The sequence below is a fragment of the Podarcis liolepis genome, assembly GCF_965112155.1.
Source record: "Podarcis liolepis genome assembly, chromosome: 1".
Classification (NCBI taxonomy): Eukaryota; Metazoa; Chordata; class Lepidosauria; order Squamata; family Lacertidae; genus Podarcis; species Podarcis liolepis.
In genome coordinates, this window is record NC_139554.1 from 34708655 (window position 1) to 34731592 (window position 22938).

Here is a 22938-nt window from a genome sequence, read left to right on the forward strand (position 1 = left end):
ATGTTTGAATAGCAAGACTAAGTGTTATCCCTAGTAGGAAGAGGCACCATTTAGGTCCACTTCAGGCAACAAAAGGTCTTGTGCAGGCATGGGTTTTGAGAATCTTTTGTCCACCGATGTGCCATTCTGTGTTGTGTGGTTTGTTTGTTTGTTTTCCATTTCAACTGCAATAATATCACATTTTGCATCAAAAGGTCAGTGTCTGTCTACGCGGTAGATACTCCGGCTGACCAGTCACCGCAGTTAGCTACTCTTGCCAATGCTTATGCTGCAAGATAAATTCTCTCTCCATTGTTGGTCTGACTTCTAAGTTAGCTCACTCAAAAATCATCTAAACCCAAGACATACCATCACATTAATTTAAAATCAATCTCTTTTGCTTTAGTGATTATCATAAACTTGTACAACAGTGACATTCATTTGTATATTTTAGCATTTCACAGCAGCCACAAAATGCAAAAGGCTGACATTGGAATCAGTTTGATTTCTTTTATGATTGAAGATATTAAGCACTACAAGAGCATTGAAATTTCGATATGATTAGGATCAAAATTCCTCAGGATCAAAACACTCCTTTTTTCCCCCTACAGTTTTACTAATTGTGTGCTACTTGACATTGTAGAGTTATTCCACAGCATGATAGCAAAACTTGTGAAGTGTGTTTTTACTGTCAAGAATTATCGAGTCATTCTATCTGGGCTTTTTTATGTGCTTAAGGTTATTAAAAGAACAAGAAAAATATAATTGATATGTACAAGTTAAAAGGCTTAGTTCATTTGTAGCTGGGAGACTGAACCACTAAGTAATATTAAATGTGTCAATAGAAATCTTCAAATGAATGTACACAAAAGCAGCCATGTACGTATGTGTAACTGGTTTTGGAGAAAACTCTTCTCTCTGAATTGAAGGGCAAGATCGCTTGGCAAAAAGGAAGCAGTGAATAAAATGGTAGAGAAGCAGCCTTTTTTTAAAAAAAAATAAATTTGGATTATTTCAGTTACTGAAAACCGAATAGGAGAGAGAATATCAGAGAGAATGCTACCAAACATATTCATCAGAGACCTTTGCTTTATGGAAAATGAACTGCCCTTGCTCGCTGTTCCTAAAGAATTGTGTTTCTTATAGCTGTAAATCAAGTCCTGAAGAAATAGGAGGATGTTCTCCAAGCAATAGCTAAGGGTGACAAGTATCTTTTTGTCAGAGTCAGGTTTATGAATTTAGACCTCAATTAAGATTCCAAAATGGAAAAGAACATATTATATCTGTGGCCATGCAATGCTAGTGACAATGTTCCTACAAGCAATATATCCATTTTTTAAATCCTGGTATATTGTCCTATATTCGTCCAGAAGTATATTCATGACATCCTCTGGAGGTCTTGACTCCTCTACATCCTGTCTGGGTTCCCAGCCAGAAAGTACTTGATGTTACTGTTCAGTGAACATCATTAATTTTTTCAATTAATTGAGGAGACATATGCCTTCTACATTATGTGACACCCATTCATTCTCCCCTCCGCCCCAGTTGCAAATGGACTTGCTAAATCAGAACAGGGCAACACTGTTGTGCTAGAACAGTGCCTCTTAAAGTGCCTTTTTCATATATTAAAGCAATGGGATGTATATTCATTAGCTTTGTCCCTCTTACGGTTATCTGAATGCAGAATACTAATACATTTATTTATTTTTAAAAAAACACAAGGCTACAAGGGGATTTATTTGACAGGAATTTAGCATGGAGTTGGTAAAGAGGCCCCCAATTTTAAATAGTTTACTCCAGAGTAGTTCCTCAGCATTAATTCCAGCTATGTTAAATAATTGCAGCCAGGGGGCTCTGCCAGTGGAAAAGCACAGCGTTTCCCCCACTCTTCCTTATCAAAGATGAGGGTGGAATGCAAATGCATCCCACCACAGGCCCAAATACTTCTGATGCTGGTTGTATAAAAATGTACCAGCACAATGTCCTATGTGCTCAGCATCACATTTCAACTGAGTCTCTGATAAGTATGCATGCAACACTATGCACAGTGCCCATAAAATGATACATGAAGCAATAGCGAACTCATTAGTAGCATAGCAGCTGAGGTATGAAGGGCCGTATCACTAGTCAGCTTATCTCACAAGCGTTCTCAAATAAAGGACCTGTCCAACTTACACAACTGGAAAGCAATGTAAAGCCAGTCGCCACAGGAGCTGTACCATGTCCTGCCACCCCAGAAAAGTTTTACCAGAAAGGAAAGGAATGATTCACCGCAAACCCTCATTGGCAATCATAAATGATTGAGGGGAGGGGAGCATTTTACAACAGAACCATTCCCAAGGTTACTCACAAAGAAATGTACAATATGCAAGGAATAGTTCAAGAGCAGTTGTAAGGCCAGTTCATTTTGACATGCCTTGAAGTACTTACAGTCTAAGTGACTGTGCCTGATCCCTTCCACATCTTCAGCATGAATGAAGTGGTAACATCTCTTCCCTACGATATCTACAGGGGTCAGATCCATGTAATCACTAATCCTATGAAGGAAGAAAATAGAGCCTATAAGTTGAGCAATAAGTAAGTCAATAATAATATAAGAACAATGCATCATGTTATATCCACACCCCAAAAACAGCATGTGTGTATCTGCTTGCCAAGACATTCTTGAAATTCCAGTTGCACATTACCCTACTGTGCTGGCACAGACATTGCTATGTCCCTAGCCCATGCTCTTATCTGCAGACACAGGAAATTCTAAGATTGGTTCCTACAAAATGGGCATCTGAAGAAATGTTTTTCATCACTGCAGGACACTCATGACATTGCTGCTTTCTATGCACAGATGAGGCACAAACTAAGATCATGATATTTTCCATTTGTCTCTTTTAAAGGAAAGCTGCAGATACCAGCCAGTTAAATTAAATGAAAAGCAAATCTTTGTTGGGTCCACTCATGTCATACAACAGCCACTAAGATAATATAATTCCTTAAAATACAAAGCACCTCATTAAAAGAACAAGATATTTCAAGGTTACATAATAAAATGAGAACATGCTATGCTTATGCTAAATGATTAGAGATACCTTTCATTTCAACAGATTGGTCTTCTATTGGGTATATTCATGGGGGGGGGGGGGAGGCTCTTCAACTGTTTCCTGGCACAAAGTCCAAAACTGACATTTCAAGCGATATAATTTAAATGCTGAGACATACAGATGCCTGGGGGTGTTCTCTTTTCTAGTCTTATTCAGCTGGGAGCAATGCTTTCACTCCTGGCTCTTTCAACTGGGACTTTGTGGTTTACTCCACACAGAAACTTTTAAATCCTTTCAGTACCTCTTTCTGCTCTATGCTCTGCTCAGCCTCTCTCTGTATGTGTATGTCTCTGTCATTGATTGTCCAGATGTCAATGTCCTCAGGCTTCAGTGGAAGGGAGGGGGGGAATCCTCAAAATTGAAAATCATGTTGGGTGAATCAGCCTCGTCTGCACAAACATTTGAAATAGGTTCTACACACACACACACACACTCATTTAGAAGACATAATTCATTTTTATGCTTTAAATTCTGCCACCCACAAATGCCTCTTTTAGAAACATTTAGCCATGAAGAACCCAAGGGTACATTTTGCAGGGCTGTTCCCCTATGGCAGAGGTTTAAGACTAGTTTAGAGATAAAGCTATCAAAGTACAAACAGGGTTCACACATTTAGAGTGCAGAGATAACCAGCAGAGTGTTACTCCCTATAGTCACTCTGAGAGACAGTAAGAACTAGGTGTGATAAAAATATTGCAGTGAATTAGGGAACTACCTGGCAGGTTCTCACTATCTGGCAGAAATCACTTACTAAAGTGAAAGGTGGTGTGTGTGTGTGTGTGTACACACGACTGCTGCCTACATCATCTGGAAGCAGGAGAAACCACAATACTCTGCTTCCTCTATTCTCCCTCACCAGAGGGGATAACACATACTTTTGTGTAGATTGATGGAGACAAAAAATTTTCCAGTCAATTGTCAGGTTTTGCAGGATGGGAAGGGGTAGAATATGAGTCTCATAAAATTGATGTGGACCAGGAGAAGCTGGACAGCCTCCCCCCCCCAATCCCATTCATGACAGACTGCAGGTTTAGTATGGCTGGGACAGGAGGTAGGACATTCCTCTCCAAAAGAATATGAGAAGGGCCTGGCTGGATCAGGCCAATGTCCCCTCTATTTCAGCATCTTTGTTTCACAGTGGCCAACCTGATGCCTATGGGAAGCCCAAGAGCAGGAGCAAACGTGGGCAAGCCAGTTACAAGAAGCAAATTGCTTTCTTGAAAACTGCCAAGTTTCAGTGTTCAGCATTCATGTGGTGTTCTTGTAAATGAAAGTCACCAAAATAAGAAACTTAAGAGCAGATACTCCAAAAATTAAGGAAATCATTCTAGCATGACGAAGAAATGGAAGCCAGGACAGAAGTTTGTAGATGAAGGGGCAGGGCCACTGTGTACTCAGTGTTAGGGCACGTGTTTTCATGTTGCTAGTCCCTAGTTAAATCAGGTTAACAGGTGATTCAAGCCTGTGACCAAGACCTTGGAGTCTGTGACCGAGACCTCGTTGCCAGTCAAAGCAACAATACTGGGCTACTAGAGGGAAAAATAACCTGAGCTGGTATATGGTAGCTTTCTATGTCATTGGTACCATTGTGTTCCATGGGACAAAATAAATGGCTGTCATCACTAGATACTGTTAGGGTCCAAGTCTGCTCTCCTCAGAACCTGAGGTCATTAGCTAAGGCCAGGTGATTCCTGCGCTTCTAACATACATACATCTATTTCCTCGCCTAGCAACTAATAGTCATCCAATTGTATGAGAGAAAAGTAAGTATGCTGAATTTGGAGGCAGCATCATGTTGGGGACAAAAATATTCCCAACCCTGATACTGGGACATGGCCTCCACTGAGACCACAGGAGGGAAGTATTCCTGCAAGGGAAGCTGTAATGCATGGGACTTCTCTCCCACACACCTGCCAAACTGATTGGCATTTTGCTAGTGGGGAAATGAAAGGCACAAACCATTATATTATTGCATTGTTATTAATATTTAGGAAATATTAATTCTGTACTCTAGGGCACTTAAACATGTCACTGTACCAACATGAACAAAATCTGATACGAAACACTGTCAGCTATTCATTACATACAGAGCTTCTGACCGTGCAATTTCATTCTACACAATGCGTACTACTGACTGGCTTGAGCACAGTATATTGTAATCACAAAGATTCTTTTTTTCCTCTTCTGATGTGTGATAGGTGCAGTAGCATGTGCACAAAATTCATTTGCGAATTTCTGTACTAGGTCTTTCAAGTCAACATGAAACTCTGATTAGTTGCAGGACTGAAAGAATACAGCTGTGTTAACTACCTAAGTTCATTGACCATGTGTTGCATGAGGAGGGAACAGAATCCTGCTGCAGGCTTTGCCATGACCACAGCTACAGACACATACAAATTGTATATATGCTCAGGAACCCCATAAAAATCAGGGATCCCCTATTTTGTGGACAAACCTATAGACTTTGTATACAAAGTTACAGCAGCCCATTGAATGCATGTAGATCAGGGACTATGCTGCTGTGATCCTCCTTTTGCCACCCACTGCCATTCGCAAGCATTCAGTGTTGACGGATGAGAACAGGGCTTATCTCTCTGTGCTCCAAATATCTTTACATGTGTACCTCTACTTACAAAGAAGTAGGGAAAGGTGATGCATACATCACCCATGTTGAGATTTCTAAACTGTTTATCAGCTCCAGAACTCGTGGATTTCACTATGGAAAAGACCCATGTATCTCACACAGTGGTAGGAGAGAAACAAGCCTGGTAGCTTGACATATAAGCCAGCCCTAATCTATTGCCCAAACCAGGGAAAAACATGTTTTTACCTTCTTGTTTCTACAATTCATGTATGCTTGCTATTCCTGTACCACCAACTTAACTATCACCTTTCCCATGGCTTCTTTGCAAACATCCCCGCTGTTCAACTGTAATATTACTTTTTTCATGACACGATCATGCACAGGTGCCTCTGCTGACCTACTGGGCCTATTTCTTGAAAGTCCAGCCAAGCAACAGAAGGTGCAGCTGTTCTGACTAAAAGTGATATCTCATGCACTTCAGTGTTTTAAAGTAAAGCCCCACTGCAAAGAGAGCTACCTGGTTGATGTTTTGTAACAGATTAAAGACAACTTAAACTGTTTATACTGAACCATAGTTCAGCATTGTATCGCCAGTACCAAAGTGTCTTGAATGAACGGTACTTGCGAAAAAAAATAGAAAGGATGTACAGCTGCAAACTTTACAAATGGTGTATTACCTCATTGATGAGAAAAACCATCTGAGAATGATCCAATATAGGATATGGCTTGAGAGAAAATTAAGAAAAACTTGAATGACTGCCTGCCCTTAGGAAAATATGCCTATCTGCCTGTGTGTTGTGTGAATAGCTGCTGCAGATGGGGTGGGAAAGGGTAGATTCTGTTATGATTTTACTCAGGCACTCACTGATGTACTCCCAAGGGCCCCAGTATTCCACTGTGCGAACTGCTGATCCAGAGGTTACCACAGTAGTTTGCAGTCAGAAAAGCAACATTTAAATTCTGGCATCCCTCCCTCCGTTAACTCTCTAGGTAACCATCAGTCAATCAATCTCCCACTCAGTTTTCCAAATCTCAAAATGAGGTTCTCCCTCGTCTGATTGAAAGGAGATACTTGGTGGGGGTTTTTTTTTTCTACATAGCTGTACAGCTGGCATCATTATCCTCACAGGAAATCAGTACCCTCCTCCAGAATGTGTATTGTGGTAGAAGAACAGGGATGTTTAGATGCGCAACACTGGAAAAACAAAACAAAACAAAACCAAAAGCCAAAATGCTGTACCTATTTTCACAGTAAATGATATTGAGGTCCATGTTTACTCGAGTAACAAACATGTGGCAGTCGATTCTGACTTCATTGATCGTAGGAGGGGGCAAAGCATGAGCAACAACTACAAGCCCCATGATTTGGCTAGGGACTGTCCGCCCATGGGACAGCGACACTCTCAGGCGCAACCTTCCTGTTATATGAATCACCTGCAAAACAACAAACAGCAAAAGGAAATCTCAGTAAATGCATGATACAAATGTGAAAGCAATCCTTTTAAAGGACAGCGCTATTATTGTAAAGAGCACTTAACTCTGCCAGAATTGTATTTAGCCACCGCCAGTATTAGTCTTAAGCTTATTAATATTGGCTGTCAACATGTCCTGAATGTCCTCATGCTAGGAAAGAAGAGAAGAAGAAGAACATAATATCCAAATGCTTCACATTTATCATATCTAATATGCAAGCTGCCTCGGGTTATTGATCTTTTTATCTGTCCGCTTATTTATTTATTTGTTTGCAAAAGAGAGAGAGAGAGAGAGAGAGAGAGAGAGAGAGAGAGAGAGAGAACAAACCGGAACATGAAGGCAAGTAAGAAAAAGATTGGTGCTTAAAGTGATGATAGAAGAAATGGAACACTGATTTTAAAACATTTGGGGATTAAATTATAAAACATGTATAGCCGCAATTCGGAAAAATTTACAGACCAATAATTAAATAAATTGCCAGCAATATATATCACAGAGACGCTGCTTTGCATTCTTAAATATCGTTGTGCATTTCTGATACAGGATACATGAGTCAGCAACAGATCAGCCTGTTTGACAGCCAACACCTTGCTGGGGCAACCCAGGTACTGTGCAAGAAATAGAAATATCTGGTACATGAATAAGAGTCATTCTTTGCCGTTTCATTCTCTTTGTTTAATGGAGGGAATTTGTTGTTTGATGCAATTGATTTAGAATTTCTGGTTTTTTATAAGTCAGCTCCATTGCAAGCATGGCCAATGGCTAGGGGTGATGGGAGCTGTAGTTCAACCACATCTGAAGAGCCACATCCACACCTGCCTTAGGTGAACAAAAACATGACACAACTGACACAAGCCCTACCCAATGGCCTTTATTTAAACTGTTGGACTCCCATGCCCTGACTTGCTAGTTTCCACTGGGTTCTGCTCCCTGCCCCAGCCCAGGTGTCAGCATTTTTTAGCTGGAAACCCTTTTTGTCTATGATTTACAACTCTCAAAATCTACACTGTTTTGAAGTGAGAGAGGAAAATAGCCACATCATTTCTAATTCAGCTTCCCCTTGAATGTATGGAAGGACTTAAGCTGTGTCCTGTTTGCATAGGCATAAGAAACTAGCCATTTTACCTTGTTAAATTGTAAGGAATCATCTGTATTTAAAATACCTCTTTCATTCTCAGAGAAGACCTATGCATTTAACTGGAGAGACTGTGTTTCTCTCCCCCCCCCCTCCTCTCTGAGGAAGAGTTTAATCTTTGTGGTTCATCCAATCAAGGACCTTTATGATGAGATGATAACACGGAAGCTGTCAGTGACAACTACAATAGGGATTTTTCAGAAGATGGACACTTCCTCCACTGATAATTTTTACCAAGGCACAGCAAGAGCCAAGAGAAGTTAGTTACTACTAATCTGTGCAGGTTATTAATGTTGACTAGGAGCTGGAAAGCTCCATTTTCCATTAGCAAGTTCTTAAGCGATCAACTACACAGAGTGTCAAAAATAATTCAAGCAATGAGGACCAGATATAAACTACTATTTTTCTACAATTCTCCATTTTAAAAACTGCCTGAAAATTGTGAGCTATATATGTACTGATGACTATCTGGATGTTGTGGGTTTATGACACCCTGCAACTGAGGTAATTATTGCCTAAATTCATATATAGTGTACCTTCAGAAGACGAAGTTCTGTGTGAATATTTTAAGATATTTCTAGAGGCAAGGATGCAAGAATACCATTTTAAAAACCCATTTTGGTGAGACCTCATTAACTAATGAAGAAATAGCTAAAAGAAATAGGATTTAACTTCACAGGAGGGACATTAATAGTATACTTTGCTCCTTCAAGCTAGGCTTACTTATATGCTTATTTATCATTATCTGTCTTATTTGATCATAATTCAGCTTTCTTGGGGGGAAATACAAATCTGTAAATGCTTGGAAATATACTGCTTTTTAATAGTTAACTAGAAATAACATGATAAATAATCTTGTAGTAAACACAAGATGCAAACTATTGTTATATGAAGAGTTACTATGTGTTTGAAGTTGGCGTTAACACCAAGGGCAAAATACTAAGATATGCCATATTTAAAGCCTACTTATCTTCTGCATATATGCTCGAAACAGTGTTTTGTAACAGTGTTTTGCTTAATATCAAACAGATTTGATTTTGAACAAGTGCTTATTTATTCAGTGTCGAAAGCCCTCCTCTAGCAGATTCCACAAGAAAGAAATCTAGTGCGTAATCCAGCATGTCTCAACCCCAAGGGCCTCGGTGGAACTAAATTACACCAATGAGTCCTTTGATTCCGTTGAGTTCTGTTGGAGTCATTGTATCATAGGGCAAAACTGGATGTGACATGGGAGATCCATTACTGCATCTCCCAATATCTTTTTTCTTTTTAGTAAAAGCTGCCACAAATTGTTCTTGTCTTTTCTGACTCTCTCCAGCTAATAGCAGATTGAGGGGGATTTCCAAAGCTAGACATGGTTAAGCCCTCCCTACTTAGTGCCCCATCTGGGGGCACTATGTCCCCTCCTCCCTGGCTGCTTTTAACCACAGGGAAGGACATTAGGAAGGTTGACTGTCAGTCTCCAAAGCATGTCTAGTTTAGCTTTAGCTTCCTCAGAATTGCACCCCAAACCTGATGTAATACACACATTGCCAAGCCAATTCCATTAAATTTCACTACAAGTGGAAACAGTTTAAAGCAGAATCCAAATAATGTAGTGCTTTCTTTGTAGGTTCTGATTTGAGGACCACTCAGATCCACATTCAGCTGGAGCTGCTTACACTTGAGATGGTCTTTGACTCTAATGTCAGTTCTTTCATACTAAATAAACTAGATCTTATTCCAGTCTCTTAAATTTGTTTCCATCACAGTTATATCCATATCATCTGTCTTCCACCCTGCCTGGTCTTTTTCAGTGGTGTCTTAATTAGATTTTGCTGCACAGTATCGGATCAGAAACTTCAAAGAGGAATGGCAAACTTGAACTGCATGTTACCTGATTGTCCTAAGATAGAAAGAGGCAATGGAAACATAACCACACTGCACAGTCTGCAACCCGTTCTGTTGATTCCACAATGCAAGATCCATGGCCTATTTCCCAGAATGGTTCTTCAGTCAACCAACACTGTGCCTTCCCTGGTAGCCTACCAAAGACGGAGTGCTCTGTTTATTGTGCAGTTGCTGGCAAATTTCCCCCAGTAAGTAGCCTGCCCTTTTGGAGGGGAAACCGGGGGGGGGGGCACTAACTTTATGAGAAGGACCATAGCTTGGGGGAAAGCTTTGGTTCAATGGCAGAGAAGGTCCCAGATTCAATTCCTGGCATCTCCAGTAATATTGAGAGACCGCAACCTGAAAACCTGGAGAGTTGCTACCAATCAGTGTAGACAATACTGAGCAAGATGGACCAATGAACTGACTCAATATAAGGCAGCTTCCCATGTGCCCATAGCTCAGTGATAGAGTACATGCTTTCATGCAGAAGGGTCCAAGCTCAATCCCTGGAATCTCCAGTTAAAGGGATGTCAGGAGGTGACAGGAACTAGCTCTGTCTGGATCCCTGGACAGCGGCTGTCTGTCAGAGCTGCAATACTGGGCTAGATACATAAATGTTCTGATCTGGCAACTTCACCGCTTCAGACTCTGAAGATTGAAAGGCAATGCTGAACATATCCAGGAGGTTTTATTTTATTGATCAGAGTGCTAAATCAAATCTATATATATATGCATGCAGATGTATGGTAACTATACAGATGACGGAACATCTGCATAATGTCACGCAGAACTAAAATGTATATTACACATTTTGTGCTGAAATACTTCATTCCCTGGTTAGAAAGAAATTTCAATTATCTTCACCTGGTGCTAACATATTGAGGAAACTGTAGTTTATTTTATTTTGTCTGATGAGAAACTGAATGAGAAAGATGTTGAATGTGGATGTAAACACAGTTTATGATGTATGTGGGGATCCTAGCAAGCACCATTTCTTGGACAAATATATATCTTTTCCCCTGCCATATGCTCTGTCTTAATCTGTTGGTGACAAGTAGCTCATACTCCCCAACTTCTCACAGAGGAAAATAGGGACACTTGGGTACTCAGAATCCTCCTATTTGTACACCAAGCATCACTACCCTAGGTACACATCCTGGTCCACATTGCTCTTCTCTGCCTGCAGTTCATTTACTTTGAAATTGTCTGTCCTGAGGCCCTAGACTTCCCTTATACATGCAGATACCAGAGCAATAGATAATTTTTCTCAGTGAACATGAATTTAACAGCATGCCCCCTAGATACAATATCCAGAGGCTTCTAGAAGGGTCGAAACTTGAAGAATTCTAATACAAGCAACTATCTAAAAGACTGCTTCCTTCGTATCTTGGCAGACGGGATATCTTCATGGTTCCAAGTGGAATTATTTACAAATCAAGTTGTTTTATATATTCCCCATACACCAGGAATGGGGAACTGGATCCAGCCAGCAGGCCTGCTCCTGATTTTCCCCACCATCTGTGGGCCAAGCTGGACAGGCCGGTGAGGCCACCCACAGTGACATCAGGGGACCTGATTTTGCCCACATGGGTAATGGCACAGCTTTCAAAGCACAAATGATCAGCTGATTGCCAGGGTGTGAGGCACTGTGCATGGGGTTTTGCAAACACTAATAATCAGCTTATATGCCTATAGGGTAGTGTTCTTTGATTAGTAGTAGTAGTAGTAGCAGCAGCAGCCCCAGCATTAGCATTTATCACACTTAATTGTAGTATTTATCCCACATGTATTACAACCTATGTCCACAGAGTTCCTGGAACCATGCATGTGGCTATCCTATGTCATCTTCACAATAACCCTGTTGGGTAGGCTAGCTTATGAGAGATGCTTAGGCTACATGACTTGCCCAAGCCTAGCTGAATGCTTTTTTCTTTTCTTTTATGGTGGAGAAGGAGGTGCCCATTTCATATTCTGTACAATATTCAGTACACCACACAGGATCCTGAATTTATAGTGTGATGTTGCAGCAGGATTGTTTATCTGTACAGACGATCATTTTTCAACTGAATGAACCTAATCATGGGACAGGCCAGTATATTGAAGATTGGGTTGCAGGTTCAAGCTTTAATTCTCCTTTTATAAGTACCAGCTCTCAATTTACCTTTGAAGAATGGCGTCTACTAGCTATACAATTAATCCATTTTGAAATGTGTGCTTTCTTTCCTATTTCCTATTAATCAAATTTACAACAAACAAAACAAAACAACCTCACTTTCTGAAAATAAACAATGATACAGAATTTGTGTTACAGAAATTGAACACACATAGCAAAACCTGGATTTATGACAACCTAATAGGATAGGTATTGCCATGGAATCATAACTCACACCATTTTGTTTATTATATCACTCACTATATCTGAGACCAGAGTAATAATTCTTCTTCACCATCACAGCAGCAAATCAAATCAGATCTCTTAAAACTCTCCTTTCAGTGTTTGTTGGTAATCTCACATGCCATTTTTTATTTTAAAATACCATAGAACACCTTTTCCATTTGACAATCTGAATAACAAATCTGTTAGCAATAAATTTATCTTTTTTTCAGGTTCCAAAGCAAATGAGCATTTCCAGACCACCAGTTCTTTAAGAAGGGTTAAGAAATATAATAAAATTAAAGTGAACACTGTGCAACCTGAACCTGAAAAAGGCATGAAAAATTGGTTTTTAGGGTTGTTGTTTTTTTTAAATGTAGTTGGTGCAAGAACTCTTATAGTGTAGGCTGCTTGAAGAAAGCTCTTGGCAAGAACATCACAAGACGGAGCAACACTTTAAAATATGCTCAAGCAGCCAAATACAAACTGACACCAGGAACCCAATTGTAGGAACAAATAAGAAAAAAGGTATCTCAATTTAATATAAGCCTACATAACAAAAAGATCAATGTTTACAACTCATGGTTTAGAATACTATGCAGCTGTTTTCAGAGTGAATACAGAGCAGTTGTATAATAAGAAATTAGAATGTTCATTTCAAGAGAATTTCTCAAGAGCTCTTTTGATATGAATTACAACAAATATGATGGTGACTATGGCTGCAGTCCTCTGAACTAGTCTGACTGGAGTATGTAGGATTTCTCTACACTGTGTATCATATTCTTAAAAAAACCAGACATTAATGCATTAAATGAGACTGGGCTGAGATCAATTTAGAATAGACCGATTTAAGCTGGAAGAAGGATCTCTTTGATATGACCTCCAGAGCAGACCATTTGCGGAAGGATTCAAGATGAACTGATTTACACTTGGATATCTGTTTGCTGCATTTCTCTGCTTTTCAAGTATGAACTGATATGTCTAATGTCAGGTTATTAAGGTGTCATCTTAGGGATGGTCTGAAACCTGTGCCTGTAAAAAAGATTAAGAACCTTCGATTTCTTTGGCATTCTTGTTGTGGCTTAGATGATTCATATTAAGAGCGACGAGCATAGAAGTTATTTTTAAAATGTTACTTTAACTGAATATTAATCAAACAGCCTCAGAGTTTTTCTTTCGCTGAAGCTGTAGCAATACCGGGTACAAGCCAGCAGGAAGTTACCCTGCTCAGTCACAGATCACCTGCTTTGTATGCAGAAGATCTCAGCTTCAACCCCTAGAATCCCCAGTTAAAGGGATCAGTTTAAAAGACCAGATGGAAAAGACTCTGGAGAGCCACTGCCTGTAGACCTGGGATGGGAAACCTGTCCCCTTCCTGTTGCTGTTGGACTCCAACTCCTACCTGCCCCGCCCACCATGGCCAATGGTCAAGGATGATGGGAGTTGTAGTCCAACAACATATGGAAGGTCAAATGTTCGCCATACTTGCAGCAGACAATACTGGGCTACATGACCTTGGAAACAAGGGGGGTGGGGAGGTGAGCTTAGTACAGTAGGAAAGGCAAGCTCTAATAATAATAATAATAATAATAAGAATAAGAATAAGAATAAGAATAAGAATTTATACCCCGCCCATCTGGCTGGGTTTCCCCAGCCACTCTGGGCGGCTTCCAACAAAAGATTAAAAATACATTAAAACATCAGTCATTTAAAACTTCCCTAAACAGGGCTGCCTTAAGATGTCTTCTAAATGTCAGTTGTTTATTTCTTTGACATCTGATGGGAGGGCGTTCCACAGGGCGGGCGCCACTACCAAGAAGGCCCTCTGCCTGGTTCCCTGTAACTTTGCTTCTCGCAGTGAGGGAACCGCCAGAAGGCCCTTGGCGCTGGACCTCAGTGTTTGGGTTGAACGATAGGGGTGGAGACACTCCTTCAGGTATACTGGATGCTTCTGCCGCCTCTGGCCCCTCCTTCCTCACATCATGTCCAGAGTCTGAATTGCTTCCTGCCTCTGGCTCTTCTCTCTCTCTCAAGCCTGTTGTCTCTTCAGCATCTCACTGCCACTCCCCTGGCTCTGAGCCTTCCTCCTCTGGGGCTTCCCTACGGGGTTCTCTGGCTGGAATCTCCCACCACTCCTTGCCATCCAGTCAGTCCCTGACATGCTGCTGCATGCATTTCAAGGACCATCTGATTGCTTATACTCCACTTTGATAGCTGATAAACCGCTGATGGGGCACTTCTGGTGGTTCCCTACGCCCCTGAGGTTTGGCTGGCCTGCAGTAGGGACCAGGCCTTGAGTGTAGCAGGCCCTGGCTTGTGGAACCCCTAGCTGTAGAGATTCTGCAGGAACCATCCTTGCCTTCTTTCAGACACCTCCTGAAAACTGTACTGTTTAGACAGGCACCCACAATATGATTTTCTCTTTTTAACCAGCCAGTATCTACTACTGTTTTATCGGTGCTTTTAATTATGCTTCGTGGATATTTATCAACTGGTTTTTATTCTATTTTGTATGTTCTAAGCCGCCTTGACACATTCTATGAAAGTGGAGACCATAAATATTTAAATAAGCTGTGGACAGTTTCTCACCAAATTTCAACCTAATTTGTAACATGTGCTATGCAAATTATCTTTCTTTCTTTCTTTTTGCCCCAAACTGAAAATCCAAGAGAAAGGCCAACTTTCACAACTCTGACCAAACAGATTTCCCCTACAAGCTCCCTGGTATTCAAACAAGTTATACTTTATTTTCCGGAGGGAATGTTTGAAATCCCATTTAAAGAAATAATGCCTTGAGCTTATTTTCCCTAATACCATGTAAGGAAACATGAAAGTCTTTGGCTCTTGAAGTTCGTAGGGTTCTAATGAAGCAATCATCAACTCTGACATTCATGGGCTCACAGCGGCAGCTTTTGCTGCCAGGTTTCCGACAGATCTTTTAAAGTGAAAATAAACTTTACAGAAAGGTCTTGCTTTATCAGTTACAATGCAAACCTTTGTGGAGCTGGCATAATCATCTTCAGGACAGAACAGATTTTTTTTTAAAAGGGGGGGGGAACCTAAATGAAATAAGATGGCATGGAAACACTCCAGACCAGGAAAGCTCACAGATGATGGCAGGGGCAGGAGATGGGGAGGCAAAAGGAAAATCAGTAAATCAGAATTTCTGTGTGCTTGCCTATGCAGACTTGCTTCATGGAAAGATAACCAATAATAAGTATTCTTCAGAAGTATCATCTCCATCCCTATCATGGGAGGCAGAAATAAAACCTTTTTTATGGTTTTATTTGATGTACTCCTTCACAGCCCCACCATTACCTTAGGTGATTCTAAACACAGTGAGCAACAGCTAGATAAAACAAAAATATCTGCTATTAATGCATTGCTGCACACAAGGAAGGGAAATCGAAGTCACATGTGCCACTGTTTTCTGCAAAGACAAACGTAGATTTCTCACGTTTGTTCCAGTACATTACGAATCTGTCAACACAACCCAGTGGTTCAACCAGCCCTATGGCTTTCATGCACCGGCAGTGAGTCTCATTGCAGAATTGCTCTGATACTGAAGGAAGGAAGTGTCCTGAACTGTGTCCACCAGAGCTCATCTGTCATTTCCCAGTGGCTGTACAGGAGAACAGCTATATCCACTACCCCAAAACTACAGGCAGAAACAGGACACATAACTGAGATGAACTGAAGGGAATCTGGGAGTGAATGAGAAGGATGATCTTCTCACTGGGGGACTGCCAGAAGGTCAGCATAAAAGCCCCCAAGGGGGAAACAAATTAAAAAGTAGGACAGATATCTGTACAATGTTAAGCATGCACCTGCCTATTCCTATAGGCAAGTGACTAAAGAACCTTGGGCATATATTGCAGTGGACCTCTGCTGCATTCAGGCTTAGGGTGCCTCCAGGCTGTCAATATTTTCCAGGAGCGATTCAAGTGCATCCCAGGAAATTAGGTTATGTCCCTGTAACAGCAATGAAATCGAAACCATTGGGCATGTCATCTTATACTGCCCATTATATCGAGACTCAAGAAAAGAGCTGATTCTGAGGAAAATACCTCGTAGTACAGACGACACCTATATCAGACACCTCTTAGCTGACAAAGAGCCCAAAATTAACAGGTCCGTGGCAAAGTACTGTTACATTGCAACAAGAATAAGACGAGCAATGATGTCTACAAAGGAGTTCAAACTGTAAACATCGAAGGAACGATAATAAACAGTAGCGACTCCTGAATTGAATTTTAAAAACTCAAAACTCGAAACCTGGTCATAAATATAAGCACCAATTCTGAGAATTGGCCGTATTTTTACTGCTACTTGCAGCACAATACTACTCTTAATGTCATATTTTATAAATTGCTTCCTGGTCACTGACCGTATTAAAGATATTTGATTTGATTTGAATTAGGTTTGCACAACTGAAGTCAATTAAAGTGCTCTGTTGCCTTAGTGCAACGTCCTACCCAGTTTTTAAAAGAAAGGGACCTTTTGTGGTTAGGGAAATGCAATGAAAAGTGAGCAAAAAAACAGGAACAGGAAGAGGTACAAACACCCTGTAAGCAAATTGGAATGAATGCTCAATAAAAGACCGGATAAAACCTAACCCCCATGTAAACTTTGTGACAGCAAATCAGGGTGATTTCATAAATAGGTCATCTGGAGGAGCCCTCAGAAGAAACCTGGGGACGCTGGATGCTCTCGGGTTGACAACAATAGAGAACACAGTGCATAGAAAGGCCTTCCACTGAGCACAATGGCAGATGTTGAGCAGTACCATGGTGAGCTAACCCTCCACCGGAAGCGATCTGAGGTTAATGGGGTTTTGTTATAATCATCTGTCTTCAGAAAGAGGAGAGCAGGATATAATCTTGAGCCAGTAGATGGAAAATTGAGCCAAAGGTTCCAAAAGCTCCAAATCTGTGTGATTTTTAAAATTTGATGCCATTTGGGACTGAAGCTGTGGGCTTCTTCCATGCAGCTCAGTTCTCTCTTCTTCCTCTGCAAGATCCAATCCAGCCTTAACTCAGCTATTCTCCTTTTTTCCCTTTCTTCCTATCTTGTCTTCATGTAGCCAGTTTCCACTACCTTCCTCAATGCTCTTCCTCCCCCTTTCCCCCTTCCTGAAATGTGCATCTGCCACCAACCCCAACCTGAAAGTCCTTCTGTCTTTTCAGGTTGGAAGGGTGCAGAAAGTCTTACCATAAGGCTGTTGTTGCAGACAGATCCCCTGAATGGGGCACAATCTGCTGGGAGATTCTCTTGCACCAGCCTCAGCCAAATGATTGGGAGCTTTTTCTTGTGCAGCTCACATCCATTTCAATAAAGTCTACACGGGGGGCCATAGCTTAGGGGGTAAGTATCTGCTATGCATGCAAAACATCCTATATTTAACCCTCAGCATCTCCAGTTAGGGCTGAGAAGGAATCCTGCTGGAAACTTGGAGTCACTTCCAATTAGCTGTAATGAGCCAGATGGACCAATGGTCTAACTCAGCATAAGGCAGCTTCCTATGATGTTGCACCTTAGTAAGAGAGCACCTGCTTTGCATGCAGAAGGTCCCCGGTTCAATCCCTGGCACCGCCTGGTAGGAGTAGGAAAGATTCCCTGTCTGAAACCCTGGAGAACTGCTGCCAGTCAGTGCAGACAGTACTAAGGCAGATGGGCCAATGGTTTGTTTCAGTATAAGGCTGCTCCTACAATGCCCTACAATGCCCGGGGTTGATCCTGGACTGCTGGTGGTTGGGGTTGCCAGTTGGTGGGGAGAAATTGCTCTCTTTGGTGCCCCAAAGCCTTCCGGCTTGTCCACTGACTTAACTTATAATTCTGGATGTGCTGGTTGCTTTTAATAAGAGGTAAGAAGGAAGCAATCGGCATACACTTAGAGGCATCCTCCTTTATTCCTACTTTGATGTTGTGAGAGACAATCCTCGTTTCAGCGGCAAATTAAGGGAAAGGGAATTGGCCGCATCTGTGCCAACCTGTAGCTTCTGTGAGTGTGTTCATGCCACCTGTAACAACAGCAGCAGCAGGAAAGTACCCCCAAGCACCGTCGCCAACAACAGTAAGTGGGTGGCTATTTCCACTTGTTCTTTTCTAAACTGATTAAAGAGCGATGAATTGATTAAATAACGGGTAGTTAAGCAGAGGGTGCTGGAGGTGGAATAATGGATGAGCGACACACTCTAATGGAAGAAAGTGGTTAAAAGGTGGGTTAATGACTGTTTTCCTCTCCCCAGCAGAACACTGAGCTGCTGTGCTGAAACTCTCTGCTGTTGGCTTCTGGATTCGCTAGAGCTGCCTTTTTATGAGAGCCCAGCTTGAAGGGGAGTCCATGTTGCCATGGAGTACTAATTTCTATTTACCAAGCAGTCTCTTATGCACAAAGCAAGAGTCTCTTTTAATACTTTTATTTACAGAGCAGGAGGATAGGGAGGCAGAGCTGTGTGAGGCACCAGGAATAAAGGTTTGTTATCCTTTATTATTTTTAATACTGATATCTCATCCTTGCTTGGAAATCTTCCATGGGATATATACTAGACGTCAATCCTGCACTGATTCAAGCGCATAGCCATCTAATTTCAAAAACACTACGGCATCGTGTGTTCACAGATCCTTCACTGGGCTTGAAAGCACAGAGAGCTATCTGAAATTTATTAAAGAATTAATTGCAGGTACAAATGCTATTCAGGAATGTCATTAGAAGTGTGCACACTTTGTACACTCCACAGTGCCACAGGAAGATAAAACATTTCGATATTAAGAAATAATCAGTCCTATGTACTCATTTTGCTGTTATAGTGTGTTTGCTTAAATTCCAATGATAAATGCAGCAACACACTAGCGGCAACAGTTTAACAGGAAAAAAAATTAATGAATAGTGTGGAATTTCCTGCACAATATGGAAATTATGCAATACACAAAAACAATAGTGCTTTTTTATTTTTTTAAAAAATAGGACTTTCTTGTGTGTCCACTAAGCATAAGGAACAATACATCTCATCCTTAAACATACTTTTGAATCAAGACCACTTAAATGAAAGGAGTTTTAAGGCTTCCTTGTGGGTCTGCATTTTAAGAACACAAGAACTGCCTACTAAGAATCTGTCTAGTCAACATTCTGTCTCTGAGAAACAGCCAGAGAGATGCCCCTGAGAAGCTTACAAACAAAAGGCATTATGATGGTAGTTATCTCCAATTATTTGTCACCAGGTTCCAGATAGTTTGTAGGTAGTCAGCATGAATATTGGAGTGAATATGGAGGTGTGATTTTTAGCTCTCACAGAAAGTAGCTATTTGCTAGACCTAGCCCAACGAAACTGCATAATTCTTGTAAACTAATGGCCAAATTTATCTGCAACAAATTATTTAAGTGAATCCCTGTAAGAAACTTTGTTTGTCCTAAACGTACTTCCCACTCCCATGTCCATCTTTCCCAGTGTCTTATGTTTCTGTTCAATCTCACATTTAAGTATAATGGACATGACTTCAGTCCTAAAACAGATCTTTGGAAAACTCCACGGTTTACTCTCCTCCTTTACGTAAACTGTCAAACTGGCCTCTGCTTCCAATCCATCAGAGAGTCTGCCATCTCTGATTTAAATAAACTGATTTAAATAAACTTTAATGATAAAACTTTTATACATTAAATTCTCCTCCATAAATTGCTTTTTTGATTCCTTAATTGTAAGCTTACATTTGGTACATTTTTTTGTCCCTTCATTTAAGTAAGACTTTTAAAAGGAAATCCTCTTGCCACGATAATAATAATAGTAATAATAATAATAATAATATCTTTATTGTCATTGCCCCCTCTCGGGGACAACGAAATTACTTGGCTGCTCCATCCACCCAGGTAGGGCACTCCACAAAAAATCAAAACAACTAGCTCCCCTTTTCTGTTTTGCCATGCTGATGCGTTTGTTGTGTCTTTTCTAATCCATTGCAGACATTAAAAATATAAGAAGAGTCTATCAGGTCACACACCCAACTAGTCTACCATCCTGTTCTCACAGTGGCCAACCAAATGCCTGTGGGAAACCTGCAAGCAGGATCTTAGCACAACAACGCTCTCCCCGCTTGTGATCCTCCAGCAAATTGCATTGAGATACAATTTTATAATGATGAATAAGGACAAAATACTTCCTTCTGTGCAAGGGACGTAGGTGGCGCTGTGGGTTAAACCACAGAGCCTAGGACTTGCCGATCAGAAGGTCAGTGGTTCGAATCCCCACAACGGGGTGAGCTCCCATTGCTCGGTCCCTGCTCCTGCCAACCTAGCAGTTCGAAAGCACATCAAAGTGCAAGTAGATAAATAGGCACTGCTCTGGCAGGAAGGTAAACGGCGTTTCCGTGCGCTGCTCTGGTTTGCCAGAAGCGGCTTTTCATGCTGGCCACATGACCCGGAAGCTGTACGCCGGCTCCCTCGGCCAATAAAGCGAGATGAGCGCCGCAACCCCAGAGTCGGTCATGACTGGACCTAATGGTCAGGGGTCCCTATACCTTACTTCCTTCTGTGTCTTCAGAATCTCCCACCTGTCAGCGTCACTGGATGATTCCAATTCTAGTATTTTTTTTTGGGGGGGGGTGCTTTTATCTATCCATTTTCTTCACACTGAGCATAATTTTACACACATCTATCTCCCTTATTTGACCTTGTTCTGAACAAAAAACCCCTCAAATGTTGTAACTTTTCCTCACATAGGTGGAGTTCTAACTCCATGGTAATTTGGGCTGATTTTGATGAACTTTTCCCAGTTCCTTTTTGAAGTGTGGTGCCCAAACCTGAACAAAGTATTCCAAATGTGTCGTTGTAGTTTGTATAATGGCATCAAAATATTGCCAGATTTTTTCTCAATCCCTTTCCTAATGATCCCTTAAAACATGGAATTTGCCTTTTTTGCAGCTGCTGCAAACTGGGCTAGCATTTTCATGACTCCACGTTCACTTTCCTGGTCAGTCACTGCCTACTAGAGCCTCTGTTGTAGAAGTTTAAAATAACTTCCAAACCTGATATTGCTGGACTCCCAACAAGCATTCCCAATGGACAAGCATGATGGGATCAGGAGGGCACAACACTGCGTACTTCTGCACCAAAGGAACTCAAATTTCCTAACTGTAACATGCGTCATCATTTAATTCTAAATACTTTTTTCCTTTTGAAATTAAATACAGAAGTAACAGATTTTCTGGGCAGTTTTCCATGCATATATGCTGACTATAAAAGCCATGTGAGTTCCAAGCAGTTTGTACCAAATTGTGAGCAGAGCTGAGGATTAAATCATGAGTAATTTCTCCTTTTTGTTGATTCTATAGGAAGCCTCGACAGCTCATTGTATAATATTATTGTATGAATAATATAGGTAAGCTAAACAGTTCATTTCCCCCTTAATGCATGCCTTGAGTTGATATGTTCCCCAGCGTCAGCAACTGATTCTTGCATCTCAAGATCTTCAAATCCCACGCTAAGTCGCAATGCCAAGGTTTTGATCTATACTACAGCTCCATTTTCTGATGACTGTAGGAATACATAATCCCTTTGGTGATATTTTTCACTGCATTTTTACAACTTCATGGCTTAGCTGAAATTGAGAACTTGTCTCCATTGTTTGGCGGGGGAAGGAACAAAAATCACACCTCAATTTTGTGGGAAGCAGCTTCTCCCAGAACACTGTAAAATCCTGTGCCCAGCTTAGCTGCCATGTAGGAGTAAAACACCAGAGGGCATGGCATTATTATTATTATTATTATTAACCCTGTTTAGATGAACTATAAGCCTCCTTCAGGGATTAGATTCCAAATTAAACATATGAGGGAGACAATGGGGCATTGGGGCATGTTAGCTCTGTCTCTGTTCTGACCACAATTCAACTTCGGTGCTCATGGGGGTTTCCCTTGCATTTCAGAATTCAGGGTTCTAAAACACAGGGAGAGGCTTCATGGGTCCAGGAAGCTCCCTGCTTCATGTCATGGAAGTTGGAAGGTGATCAGAACAATGACAGGAGGTGGAGCTAATCCACCTATCTCTGCTGTCTCTCACGTCATGTGTTGACCTTAACCATGAAAGTAACACCTGAAAAGGGCTAATACATGCACAGGGAACATGCGTAGGAAACAGAGTAGGAACACAACAGCAGGCTGTAGCCTTACCTAGAGACATGCTCACTGTACTGTCCCGATAAGTCTAGATACATTTCATATATACAGAGAACTGGAAATCTAGCTATGCTCAGGATTCTGAATTAATCATACAGGGCCTACTCACATGCACTTCGCATGTGTTGGGACTATGCAGACAGACCAGTGTTGAGGATGAGGCCTGCTAATTGTGAATCCCCTTCACTGGGGTTCATCATATAATACATACCCATCAACTGTCCTGGAAAAAATGGGATGTCCCATCTTTTCCCAGAAGACG

General features: G+C 41.1%; 1 protein-coding gene and 1 long non-coding RNA gene across 12 annotated transcripts in view; both read right to left on the reverse strand.

Annotated features, from left to right (window-relative positions):
* NPAS3 (neuronal PAS domain protein 3) overlaps positions 1-22938 on the reverse strand; it is a 625716-nt gene that overhangs the window by 16993 nt on the left and 585785 nt on the right. For all 11 annotated transcript variants that reach the window (XM_083506523.1, XM_083506522.1, XM_083506519.1 and 8 more), the window contains 2 exons: positions 6899-7092; positions 2410-2516 (listed from right to left, as the gene is read on the reverse strand). In XM_083506523.1, coding sequence (XP_083362649.1) covers positions 2410-2516; positions 6899-7092 — 301 coding nt within the window. The remainder of the gene's footprint in view (positions 1-2409; positions 2517-6898; positions 7093-22938) is intronic.
* LOC310710722 lies at positions 18916-22634 on the reverse strand. Its single transcript, XR_014528219.1, has 2 exons — positions 22158-22634; positions 18916-19167 (listed from the first exon to the last, which is right to left on the reverse strand). It is a non-coding gene; the product is annotated as an uncharacterized lncRNA (long non-coding RNA).